The sequence below is a fragment of the Mustelus asterias genome, chromosome 22, assembly GCF_964213995.1.
Source record: "Mustelus asterias chromosome 22, sMusAst1.hap1.1, whole genome shotgun sequence".
In the NCBI taxonomy this organism is placed as follows: Eukaryota; Metazoa; Chordata; class Chondrichthyes; order Carcharhiniformes; family Triakidae; genus Mustelus; species Mustelus asterias.
In genome coordinates, this window is record NC_135822.1 from 76,689,099 (window position 1) to 76,702,621 (window position 13,523).

The 13,523-nt window shown below is 45.3% G+C and overlaps 2 protein-coding genes across 5 annotated transcripts in view; both read left to right on the top strand.

Annotated features, from left to right (window-relative positions):
• The window catches only part of LOC144510206 (uncharacterized), a 91,922-nt gene extending 79,265 nt beyond the window's left edge, over positions 1 to 12,657 (top strand). For 2 of the 4 annotated variants that reach the window (XR_013500584.1, XR_013500585.1), the window contains exon 6: positions 9,650 to 12,657. Coding sequence is in view for 1 of the 4 variants with exons in the window: in XM_078239699.1 (XP_078095825.1) it covers positions 9,650 to 9,688 (39 nt within the window). In the remaining 3 variants the exon portion in view is untranslated. The remainder of the gene's footprint in view (positions 1 to 9,649) is intronic. The other 2 variants (XM_078239700.1, XM_078239699.1) reach the window with 2 other exon arrangements.
• On the top strand, positions 9,832 to 10,926 carry npy8br (neuropeptide Y receptor Y8b). Its single transcript, XM_078239706.1, has one exon. The coding sequence runs from the start codon at positions 9,832 to 9,834 to the stop codon at positions 10,924 to 10,926; it is 1,095 nt and encodes a 364-aa protein (XP_078095832.1).
• Positions 12,658 to 13,523: the final 866 nt, after the last annotated feature.

A 13,523-nucleotide genomic window follows, 5' to 3' on the forward strand; every position in this document is an offset into this window, starting at 1 on the left:
GATTCAAACATTTTCCCTACTACAGAAGTTAAGCTAACCGGCCTATGGTTACCTACCTTTTGTCTACCTCCTTTTTTAAACAGTGGTGTCACATTTGCTGTTTTCCAATCTGCGGGAACCACCCCAGAGTCCAGCGAACTTTGGTAAATTACCACTAGTTCATTTGCTATTTCTCCCGCCATCTCTTTTAGTACCCTGGGATGCATTCCATCAGGACCAGGAGACTTGTCTACCTTTAGCCCCATTAACTTGCCCAACACTACCTCTTTCGTGATAATGATAGTTTCTAGGTTCTCACCTGCCATAGCCTTCCTGTCATCAATTTTTGGCATGTTATTTGTGTCTTCCACTGTGAAGACCGACACAAAATACCTGTTCAATGCCTCAGCCATTTTCCCATTTCCAGTCCTCTAAAGGACGAGTGTGGCAGCCTTTGTTTCACATCCTTAATTGCCCTTGAGCTTGAAGTTAGAACATAGAACATAGAACATTACAGCGCAGAACAGGCCCTTCGGCCCACGATGTTGCACCGACCAGTTAAAAAAAAAACTGTGACCCTCCAACCTAAACCAATTTCTTTTCGTCCATGAACCTATCTACGGATCTCTTAAACGCCCCCAAACTAGGCGCATTTACTACTGATGCTGGCAGGGCATTCCAATCCCTCACCACCCTCTGGGTAAAGAACCTACCCCTGACATCGGTTCTATAACTACCCCCCCTCAATTTAAAGCCATGCCCCCTCGTGCTGGATTTCTCCATCAGAGGAAAAAGGCTATCACTATCCACCCTATCTAAACCTCTAATCATCTTATATGTTTCAATAAGATCCCCTCTTAGCCGCCGCCTTTCCAGCGAAAACAATCCCAAATCCCTCAGCCTCTCCTCATAGGATCTCCCCTCCATACCAGGCAACATCCTGGTAAACCTCCTCTGCACCCTCTCCAAAGCCTCCACATCCTTCCTGTAATGTGGGGACCAGAACTGCACACAGTACTCCAAGTGCGGCCGCACCAGAGTTGTGTACAGTTGCAACATAACGCTACGACTCCTAAATTCAATCCCCCTACCAATAAACGCCAAGACACCATATGCCTTCTTAACAACCTTATCTACTTGATTCCCAACTTTCAGGGATCTATGCACACATACACCTAGATCCCTCTGCTCCTCCACACTATTCAAAGTCCTCCCGTTAGCCCTATACTCAACACATCTGTTATTCCTACCAAAGTGAATTACCTCACACTTCTCCGCATTAAACTCCATCCGCCACCTCTCGGCCCAACTTTGCAACCTGTCTAAGTCTTCCTGCAAACTACGACACCCTTCCTCACTGTCTACCACACCACCGACTTTGGTGTCATCAGCAAATTTGCTAATCCACCCAACTATACCCTCATCCAGATCATTAATAAATATTACAAACAGCAGTGGCCCCAAAACAGATCCCTGAGGTACACCACTTGTAACCGCACTCCATGATGAATATTTACTATCAACCACCACCCTCTGTTTCCTATCCGCTAGCCAATTCCTGATCCAATTTCCTAGATCACCCCCAATCCCATACATCTGCATTTTCTGCAGAAGCCTACCATGGTGAACCTTATCAAACGCCTTACTAAAATCCATATATACCACGTCCACTGCCTTGCCCCCATCCACCTCCTTGGTCACTTTCTCAAAAAACTCAATAAGGTTAGTAAGGCACGACCTACCTGCCACAAAACCATGCTGACTATCACCTATCAATTCATTACTCTCCAAATAACTATAAATCCTATCCCTTATAATTTTTTCCAACATCTTGCCGACAACAGAAGTGAGACTCACCGGTCTATAATTCCCGGGGAAGTCTCTGTTCCCCTTCTTAAACAATGGGACAACATTCGCTAACCTCCAATCTTCTGGTACTATACCAGAGGCCAACGACGACCTGAAGATCAGAGCCAGAGGCTCTGCAATCACTTCTCTTGCCTCCCAGAGAATCCTTGGATAAATCCCATCCGGACCAGGGGATTTATCTATTTTCAGACCCTCCAGAATATCCTGCACATCCTCCTTATCAACTGTAATACTGTCTATTCTACTCCCTTGCAACCCAGTGTCCTCCTCAGCTATATTCATGTCCCCTTGCGTGAACACCGAAGAGAAATATTGGTTCAATGCTTCACCAATCTCCTCCGGTTCCACACATAACTTCCCTCTGCCATCTATAACTGGCCCTAAACTTGCCCTAACCAACCTTCTGTTCTTGACATACCTATAGAACGCCTTAGGATTCTCTTTAACCCTATCCGCCAAAGTCTTCTCATGTCCCCTTTTAGCCCTTCTAAGCTCGCTCTTCAACTCCCTCTTAGCCAATCTAAAGCTTTCTAGTGCACTACCCGAGTGCTCACGTCTCATCCGAACATAAGCTTCCTTTTTCTTTTTAACCAACAAAGAAACTTTTTTGGTGCACCACGGTTCCCTAGCCCTACCAATTCCTCCTTGCCTGACAGGGACATACCTATCACAGACTCGCAGTAGCTGCTCCTTGAAAAAACTCCACATGTCGGACGTTCCCAGTCCCTGTAATCTCCTAGTCCAACCTATGTTTCCTAATTCTCTCCTAATAGCCTCATAATTACCCTTCCCCCAGCTAAAACCACTGGCCCGAGGTTCATGCCTATCCCTTTCCATCACTAAGGTGAACGTAACCGAATTGTGGTCACTATCACCAAAATGCACACCAACTTCCAAGTCTAGCACCTGGTCTGGCTCATTTCCCAGCACCAGATCCAATATAGCCTCACCTCTAGTTGGCCTGTCTACATACTGAGTCAAAAAACCTTCCTGCACGCTTTGAACAAAAACTGACCCCTCTAACGAGCTAGAGCTATAACAATTCCAGTCAATATTAGTCAAGTTAAAATCCCCCATAACAATTGCCCTATTACTTTCACTCCTAAGCAGGATTGACTCCGCAATCCTTTCCTCAACCTCTCTAGAACTTTTAGGAGGTCTATAAAAGACTCCCAACAGGGTGACCTCTCCTCTCCTATTTCTAATCTCCGCCCATACTACCTCAACAGATAAGTCCTCATCAAACCTCCTCTCTGACACTGTGATACAATCTCTGACCAATAATGCTACCCCTCCCCCTCTTCTACCTCCTTCCCTACTTCGACTAAAACATTTGAACCCCGGGACCTGCAGCATCCATTCCTGCCCCTGCTCTATCCATGTCTCTGAAATAGCCACAACATCGAAGTCCCAGGTACTGATCCACGCTGCAAGTTCACCCACTTTATTGCGAATACTCCTGGCATTGAAGTATACACATTTCAAACCCTGCTCCACCCCACCTCTGCAATGCCGTGCATTGCAGTCCCCATCCATGCATCCCTCACTTTCAGCCCCACTACTCAGGATCCCTCCCCCCCCCCGAATCAGTTTAAACCTCCCTGCATGGCCTTAGCAAATTTACCCCCCAGGATATTGGTCCCCTTCTGATTAAGGTGTAGACCATCCTTCTCATAGAGGTCACACCTTCCCCAGTACGAGCCCCAATTGCTTAAGTACCTGAACCCCTCCCTCCTGCACCATCCCCTCAGCCATGAATTCAAACCTTCCCTCTCCCTATTCCTCTCTAAACTATCCCGTGGTACAGGCAAGAGTCCAGAGATAACCACTCTGTCAGTCTTGGCCTTTAGTTTCCACCCCAACTCCATAAATCCCTGCCTAATATCCCCTTCCCCTATCCTCCCTATGTCGTGTGTCCCCACATGTACAATAACTTGTGGTTTATCTCCCTCCCCCCTAAGAGTCCTGAATACCCTGTCAGACACATCCCGGACCCCAGCCCCTGGTAGGCAACACACCAACCCTGAGTCCCTACCTTTAGTTCCGACCCTCCTATCTGTCCCCTTAATTGTGGAGTCTCCAATCACAAGGCCCAGTCTTTTACAGCCCCTAACCACCTGAGCTTTCTCACTCGGCTCACCCCCAGAGATCTGCTCTCTATGCTCAGTTGATTCCTCCTCAACTGTAGCCTCCAGCACCGAAAACCTATTATGGAGGGGAACCGCCCCAGGGGATTGTCTTCCCGATTGCTTCTTACCCCTCCTCCTGGCATTGACCCAAGCCTCATTTCTAGGAGTTACTATTTCTCTATAACTCCTATCAACTTCCACCTCCGCCTCCCGAATTATGCGGAGTTCCTCTACCTCCCCCTCCAGCTCCTTTACACGCTCCTCCAGAAGCTGCAATCTAATGCACTTCTTACAACTAAAATCTCCTGAAACACTACTGGATTTCCTCACCACATACATCCCACAGGAGATGCAGCATACTGCCTGAACTGCCATCCCTGAAGCCATTACCAGCAAGAAAAAAAGAAAACAAAAAACTTCCCCACACTTATAATTAGGTTATAATAAGTTGGTGGTATTCCCATGTATCTGATTCTTGGAGGTAGAGATTGAAAGATCCTGTCAAAGGATCAATGGTGAGTTGCTGCAGTGCATCTTTGCACACTGCTGCCACTGTACATCAGTGGAGGGAGTGAAGATTTAATTTGCTGGATTGTCGCCGATCAGGCAGACTACTTTTGTCCTGGTTGGTGTCCAGTTTCATGAATTCTGTTTCAGCTGCACTCATCCAAGCAAGTGGAGGGGATTCCATCACACTTCAGACTTTTGTCTTGCCGATGGTGGACAGACTTAGTGGAATCAGGAGGTGAGTGGGCGTGCCTCCGAATTCTCAGTCTCTGAACTGCTGTTGTAGCCACAGTATGCATGTCCGGTTCAGTTTCTGGTCAAAGGTAACACCCAGGCATTTGATGGTGAAAGATTCAGCTATGGTAATGCAATTGGAAGTTAAGGAAATATGGCTGGACACTGTCTTGTTGGAGATGACCATTGTTGGCACTTAGGTTGTGTATGTATTATTTGCCACTTTTCAGCCTATTTTTGAATGTTGTCCAGGTCTTGCAGCACATGGACACAAGCTACTTCAGTTTCTGAGGGTTTGTGAATGGTACAAAATATTGTACATCAGAAAACATTCCCATCTCTGACCTTATAATGCAGGGAAGGTAATTGATGAAGCAGCTGAAGATGCTTGTGTGAAGGACACTACCCTGTGGAACTCCTGCAGTGATGCTCTGAGACAGAGGATTGTTGTCTGCAGCAACCACGACCAAACTGCTTTTTGCAACTCCAACCAGCAGAGTTTTTGTTTCCTCCTAATTCCCATAGACTTCAGGTTTTGCCAGGGCCCCTTGATACCACACTGAGTAAATGATGTGAAGGGCAATCACTTTCATCTCCCCTTTTAATTCAGCACTTTTGCTCATGTTTAGACCAAGGCTGTAATGAGATCAGGATGAGTGGCCCTGGCAGAACCCAAACTGAATACGAGAGCTGTGTAAGGGCTGTTTGATAGTATTGTTGACGACTGTTTCCATCACGTTGCTGACTGAGAGGCGGGGGAATGGGGCAGTTAATTGGCTGGGTTAGTTATGTCCTGCTTTTTGTGTACCATGATGTGGAGATGCCGGCGTTGGACTGGGGTAAACACAGTAAGAAGTTTAACAACACCAGGTTAAAGTCCAACAGGTTTATTTGGTAGCAAAAGCCACACAAGCTTTCGGAGCTCCAAGCACCTTCTTCAGGTGAGTGAGAATTCTGTTCACAAACAGAGCATATAAAGACACAAACTCAATTTACATGAATAATGGTTGGAATGCGAATACTTACAACTAATCAAGTCTTTAAGAAACAAAACAATGTGAGTGGAGAGAGCATCAAGACAGGCTAAAAAGATGTGTATTGTCTCCAGACTGGCTGTCTTGTCTGGAGGCAATACACATCTTTTTAGCCTGTCTTGATGCTCTCTCCACTCACATTGTTTTGTTTCTTAAAGACTTGATTAGTTGTAAGTATTCGCATTCCAACCATTATTCATGTAAATTGAGTTTGTGTCTTTATATGCTCTGTTTGTGAACAGAATTCCCACTCACCTGAAGAAGGGGCTTGCAGCTCCGAAAGCTTGTGTGGCTTTTGCTACCAAATAAACCTGTTGGACTTTAACCTGGTGTTGTTAAACTTCTTATTTTGTGTACCAGACAGACCTGGACAATTTTCCACATTGTTGGGTAGGTGCCAATGTTGTAACTGTACTGGAATTGATTGGCGAGGGCCCAGCTAGTCTGGAGTACAGGTCTTCAGGACTATTGCCAAGGACTCTGGGCCCTTGAGTGTTGTGCCTTCAGCCATTTCTTGATATTGTGTGGAGAGAATCAAACTGGCTGAAGGCTAGCATCTGTGATGCAGGGACCTCAGAGGGAAGTGGAGTGGAATAGCCACTTAGCTTTCCTGGCTGAAAATTGTTCCAAATCCTTCAACATCCACTTTTTTATTTAAAATGAATTTAACTCATTACTCAGTTCATCTTTCCATGTCATGTACATGTGTTCTATCTCATAGGAAAAACAACTCATAGAAATCATAGAAATCCTACAGTGCAGAAAGAGGCCATTCGGCCCATCGAGTCTGCACCGACCACAAGCCCACCCAGGCCCTAACCCCATATCCCTACATATTTACCCGCTAATCCCTTTAACTGACACATCTCAAGACACTAAGGGGCAATTTCAGCATGGCCAATCAACCTACCCCGCACATCTTTGGACTGTGGGAGGAAACCGGAGCACCCGGAGGAAACCCACGCAGACACGAGGAGAATGTGCAAACTCCACACAGACAGTGACCCAAGTCCCTGGAGCTGTGAAGCAGCAGTGCTAACCACTGTGCTACCGTGCCGCCCAGTTTTGGTCTCCTTACTTGAGAAAGGATATACTGGCACTGGAGGGGGTGCAGAGGAGATTCATTAGGTTGATTCCGGAGTTGAGAGGGTTGGCTTATGAGAAGAGACTGAGTAGACTGGGGCTATACTCATTGGAATTCAGAAGAATGAGGGGGAGATCTTATAGAAACATATAAGATTATGAAGGGAATAGATAAGATAGAAGCAGGGAAGTTGTTTCCACTGGCGGGTGAAACTAGATCTCGGGGGCATAGCCTCAAAATAAGGGGAAGCAGATTTAGGACTGAGTTGAGGAGGAACTTCTTCACACAAAGGGTTGTGAATCTGTGGAATTCCCTGCCCACTGAAGCAGTTGAGGCTACCTCATTGAATGTTTTGAAGGCAAGGAATTAAGGGTTATGGTGAACGGGTGGGGAAGTGGAGCTGAGTCCACAAAAAGATCAGCCATGATCTTACTGAATGGCGGAGCAGGCTCGAGGGGCCAGATGGCCTACTCCCGCTCCTAGTTCTTATGTTCTTATTCCACAGGCTGACTACTCTCTGGATGAAGAAATTTCTCCTCATCTCCTCATATCCAAAGATATGTGTTCTATTGAAAGGACAGGCAGGTGGGCCAAGGGACGGGGTTGCATTGTTAGTAAGGAATGAAGTAAAATCGAAAGCAAGAAGCGATATAGGATCAGAAGGCATAGAATCTCTGTGGGCAGAGTTGAGGAATTACAAAGGTAAAAACTCCCTGTTGGTAAAAAGGTAAAAACTCCCCGATGGGAGTTATGTACAGGCCCCCTAGCTGTAGTCAGGATGTGGGGCAGAAAATAAATCAGGTGATAAAAAAGGCAATATTACAATAATCATGGGGGACTTCATTATGCAGGTGGACTGGGAAAAGCAGGTAGGTAGTAGATCCCAAGAAAAGGAATTTGTGGAATGTCTAAGAGATGGTTTTTTTGGAGCAGCTTGTGACAGAGCCTACTCGGGAACAGGTCATTCTGTGGCAGATGGAGTTTAATCCTGATAAGTGCGAGGTGATTCATATTGGTAGGACAAATTTGAATGCGGATTACAGGGTCAACGGTAGGGTTCTGAGGAATGTGGAGGAACAGAGAGATCTTGGGGTTCATATCCACAGATCTCTGTAAGTTGCCACTCAGGTGGATAGAGCCGTGAAGAAGGCCTATAGTGTGTTAGCGTTTTTTAACAGGGGGTTTGAGTTTAAGAGCCGTGGGGTTATGCTGCAACTGTACAGGACCTTGGTGAGACCACATTTGGAATATTGTGTGCAGTTCTGGTCACCTCACTATAAGAAGGATGTGGAAGCATTGGAGAGAGTGCAAAGGAGATTTACCAGGATGCTGCCTGGTTTGGAGGGTAGGTCTTATGAGAAAAGGTTGAGGGAGCAGGGGCATTTCTCTTTAGAGCGGAGGAGATTGAGAGGCGACGTAATAGAGCTTTATAAAATGATGATGCGAGGCCGATTTAAGAGTCCTATGGACCCGGACCCCAAGGTCCTTCTGATCCTCTACACTGCTAAGAGTCTTACCCTTGATATTATAGTCCTTCATCTCATTTGACCTGCCAAAATGGACCACTACACATTTATCCGGGTTGAAGTCCATTTGCCACTTCTCCGCCCAGTCTTGGATCCTATCTATGTCACGCTGCAGCTCCTGACATCCCTCCAAACTATCCACAACACCACCAACGTTCGTGTAGTCGGCAAACTTATCAACCCATCCCTCCACTTCCTCATCCAGGTCATTTATGAAAATGACAAACAGCAAGGGTCCCAGAACAGATCCCTGGGGCACTCCACTGGTGACTGACCTCCATTCAGAAAAAGACCCATCTACAACCACTCTCTGCCTTCTGCAGGCAAGCCAGTTCTGGATCCACAAGGCAACAGCCCCTTGGATCCCATGCCCTCTCACTTTCTCGAGAAATCTTGCATGGGGGACCTTATCGAACGCCTTGCTGAAATCCATGTAAACCACATCTACCGCTTTTCCTTCGTCAACGTGTTTAGTCACATTTTCAAAGAACTCCACCAGGCTCGTAAGGCACGATTTGCCTTTGACAAAGCCGTGCTGACTACTTTTGAGCATACTAAACTCCTCTAAATGTTCATAAGTCCTGTCCCTCAGGATCTTCTCCATCAACTTACTAACCACTGAGGTTAGACTCACCGGTCGGTAATTTCCTGGGCTATCCCTATTCCCTTTCTTGAATATAGGAACCACATCCGCAATCCTCCAGAACCTCTCCCGTCTCCATCGACGACGCAAAGATCATCGCCAGAGGCTCTGCAATCTCTTCCCTTGTCTCCCACAGTAACCTGGGGTACATCCTATCTGACCCCGTAAACAGTATGGGACAATCCCAGTGCATTGGTTGTAGAAGGATTTTATAAGCACACTCTACATTGTAATTCAGTGCCAGTTTTCTGCCTCATTTTTCTGTCTACTTTGTCATTTCCTGTGGCCCCATTTATGATATAATTAATAATTAGACCTGTGAACCAATGTTAGTGGTTAAAATACAAGTGGACAGACTGACAGAGGAAATTTTCATTAAGAATATGCAGATGAATTTGTAACAGGAAAAGCTGATTGGAAGTACACAGAGGCCAGATTTTAAATATAAAGACTTATATTTGTACCATATCTTGCACAATGCAGGACATCAAAGTGTGTTCTTGGCGATGTAGTTTTTTTTGACGTGTTGTCACTGTTGGGCTGCAACTAATGTGGCAGCCAATATTAAATGCGTAGGCATCATGACATGTGCAGTAGCAAATGTGTGAATCTTGACTTGACTCAATTCCTTATTTTCCATACAGGGGATTCAGATGGTGCCCAGAAAACTGAGGGAACACTGAGGAGCTCATCTTAGTTCAAATCCTAGCAGAGAAGAATCATGAGATGGGTTGAAAAAAGTTGCCATTTTTGTCTGACGAAGGCTTGCACTGAACTTGCATCTTGGGTAACATTGAGGCAAAGTTTGGCCAGTCTCCATTGAAGAATGGATCAGAACTTCAACCACACCATTAAATTCCATCCCGCCTCCTGGCCCAACATTTCATTGCTGGCAGAGCAGTTCCAGTTCTGCTCTGACTCAGTGAGTAGCACCACCTTCCTTGTTGTGGCCTACAGTGCAGTGATGGCAGTGGGCGTGATTGGCAACATGTGCCTGGTTCTGGTCATCATCAGGCAGAAGGAGATGCGCAATGTGACCAATGTCCTGATTGCCAATCTATCATGTTCCGACATCCTCATCTCCACCATATGCCTACCAGTGACAGTGATCTATACCATGATGGACCGCTGGATTCTTGGGGCTGCACTTTGCAAGTTGACCCCATTTGTCCAGTGCATGTCAGTGACCGTGTCCATCCTGTCCTTGGTGCTGATTGCTTTGGAAAGACACCAACTAATCATCAACCCAACTGGCTGGAAGCCAACCGTGCGACATGCTTATTTGGCAGTAGCCGTCAGCTGGCTGGTGGGATGCTTTATCTCTTTGCCCTTTGTGTCCTTCAACGTCTTGACCAGCGAGCCCTACATAAATATCTCCTTTCTCCTGGACACCTTTGAAGACCATGCAGCTTGTATTGAGCACTGGTCTTCAGAACAACAGAAGCTGGCCTATACCACCTGCCTCTTGGTCTTCCAATATGGCTTGCCACTACTACTGATGCTGACTTGCTATTTCCGGATATTTCTGCGACTTCGAAGACGCCGGGAGATGGTGGACCGAGCGAGGGACAGCAACCGTAGGGTCAGCCACAGTCGGAAGATCAACGTCATGTTGGCATCCATCGTCGCAGCCTTTGGCCTTTGCTGGCTGCCACTCACCGTCTTCAACACCATCTTCGATTGGGACCATGAGGCCATCTCCATTTGTCACCACAACCTGATCTTCTCCCTCTGTCACCTGACAGCTATGCTATCCACCTGTGTCAACCCAATCATCTATGGTTTCCTCAACAGCAACTTCCAGAAGGAAGTGAAGGCTATGCTATACAGGTGTCGCTGTGGTGGGGCTTCGGACAGTTATGAGAGTTTCCCCCTGTCCACGGTCAACACAGAGCTGTCAAAAGCTTCCATGCGCCATTAATGTCTAACTTCAGCTGCCTTTTGTTGTTCTTGCTGTTTCTACCCCAATGATTGTATCCCTCCCCTTATGCCTGGTTTTACTTGTGATGTTAATGTAGATCTGTGTTAAGGTGGTATATCTCCAGTGGCTGCCTGATGCAGTCATGGATTGCCTGGGTTGATATCCAATTTTTGGAGATCTACGTCTCCCCAATGCACCTTCACAGTGAGGCAGAACCGAGGGAAGATAGCAAGATGCAATGCAATTGACCTGAGCTGAATGTGACATTTACAACAAGTTTAGTTCCCGTTTGCAATACCATGGTTGTGGACCATTGCTGGATTGAAGTGAGGTAGCACTGTGTGTGTTAGGTTGTTTGTGTGGTTTAGTGGGGTCCTGACTATCCAGTCTGCTGATGGTCCTCTATCAGGGTCGCATCAATGAGCCAGGGCAATGTCTGCATAGATTGGAGGTGCGAGCAAGGGAGTGGGTGCCTTACGGATTGTGCTACTCACATCTCATCACAATGCCGAAATGATGCCTGAAGCGTCCTTGCGGGTTACAGCAGGTCTCCAGGTTGAGTGATGCTCAGTTACAGGCTGAGAATGGAGGATTTGTACAATGGGTGTAGTATTTCTGAGTTCAATCTTACATTGTTTTTAGATTGTTACTAATTGTGTTGGATGAGACCACAAAACAGCTGCAAGAATGATTTGGAGGCACTTTGCAACATTGGAGTTGCTTGTTACGAGTAGCATTTTATCAGAAAATTGAACATTTTGTTGAGCTTGATTGGTCTACTTCCTTGCTCTTTGCTATCATTTCTCATTTAAATGAGCACACTTGGGAAGGAGTTGAATCCCAAGACTATCTCTTTGTCACTGACCATGCGAGTGAGTCATTTGAACGTAAAAACGGGCAGGAGAAGTGAAGAAAGAAGGTTTTAAACCCACGCTTCATTTTATTGTGCCGGTGCTGCAGAGTCAGAAGAGCCTGGTAGCAAACCTCAGTCACTCACTGCCTATATAACTGTGCCATGTTGGGTATTCTGATCATCTAAATTACAAAATTGGATATTTTTAACAGAAAAACAATATCCTAAGACTGCCTGTAGTCTGAGGTCACGACAAAGTGACTGAGTGCTAGGGAAATATTCAAACTGATAAAAGAATTCTGTATTTTTAATATGTCTTTATGTAAAAATGCATGAGATTGTTTAGTATGGACACCAGTGTTGTACCTCCATGTTCTTCTGCCAAACTTTAGGGGCCAAATGTATTCAGACATAAATCTTCAGCAGAGAAGAGGGGGTTACGGGGATCCCAGCAGGGTCTGGTGCTAACAGTGTGAGGTCACTGAAAACGGCAGGGATAATAATGTTTTGTGGACAATTTCTCCTCTGTTGTAAATCAACCAATGTCGTTTTCCTGCCATTATATCAGCTGCCCTGATTTTGTTTCTACAGAAATGAATGTAAAAGAGAAACTTTGAAGGGTATTAATCTGCAAGATTAGCTTTATCCCAATGGACAAGCCTCAATTTCTTCATTCAGTTCCAGATACTTTGTAAATATGTCAAATTGCTTTCTGTTCTACTGTTTTGATGTAGCTCATTGAATGTATTGTTGGGTACGATATTCCCAATAAAATTTATAAGATTGAGTTCATATTTGCTTTGTTAGTCACCATTTGCCTCATTTTTTCCCCAAGGACTGCCCAACTTTAGCAGAGTAAATCCTTAAAGGTTTTATGCAATCAATGTCTCATGTCTTTTGTGCTGTTCCAAGCTGAAGGATTTCACTAAGGAAATAAATTTTTCTTTGCACTTTCTCATCTCTTTAAAAGTGCAGCAGGAATGACATACAAAGTAAAGTTCCCTCAACATGGTCAAAATCTGACCCTTGATTCGAGGAAGGGATTTACTCAGGATTGGCACTTTCTGCCATGGGTCTAACATGATGGATAGGACGATACTGCACCTCCTGATGTTAGGGCAGATCTGTCCAACCTTTATGACTCAGGGGTGGTGGATGAGCACATTTCTCACTCAAAGGGCCGACAAGCAATTTAGGAAAGAGAAGGTTTGATGCAGCAAAAAAAAGGGGAAGGTTTCAAGAAACAACTGCTGAACAAATGCAAAATAATGTCCATACTAAAGGGTTCAGTTTTAAAAGAGTAAGGAATAAATAAATCCCATAATGTTGGAGGGTCCACATGGGGGGAATATGTGCACTAGGGTATTTTATGAAAGAATGAGAAAACTGAACTTGCATAAGGCAGACTCACCAACCCCCAATACACCCACACCTTCTCTTCCCCACCCACACCCCTCCTCCTAACTCCACCCTTCCCCCATCCCACCAACAAATTGCACAGTTTTAAAAATAAAGTGATCACATTGAAATAAATTGTGGTATTTAAAATTGAAATAAGTTATTCATTAATTCAATTTCTCTAATCTTACATTTTGCAGAAGCAACATCACATCAACATTTTAACCACTTCATACTCGTTACCATAAGAAATAGGAAGAGGGGTAGGCCATTCAGCCCCTCAACATCATGGATGTTCCGAATTACATACAACCCACCTTTAACTCATAAACCCAATCACATGACT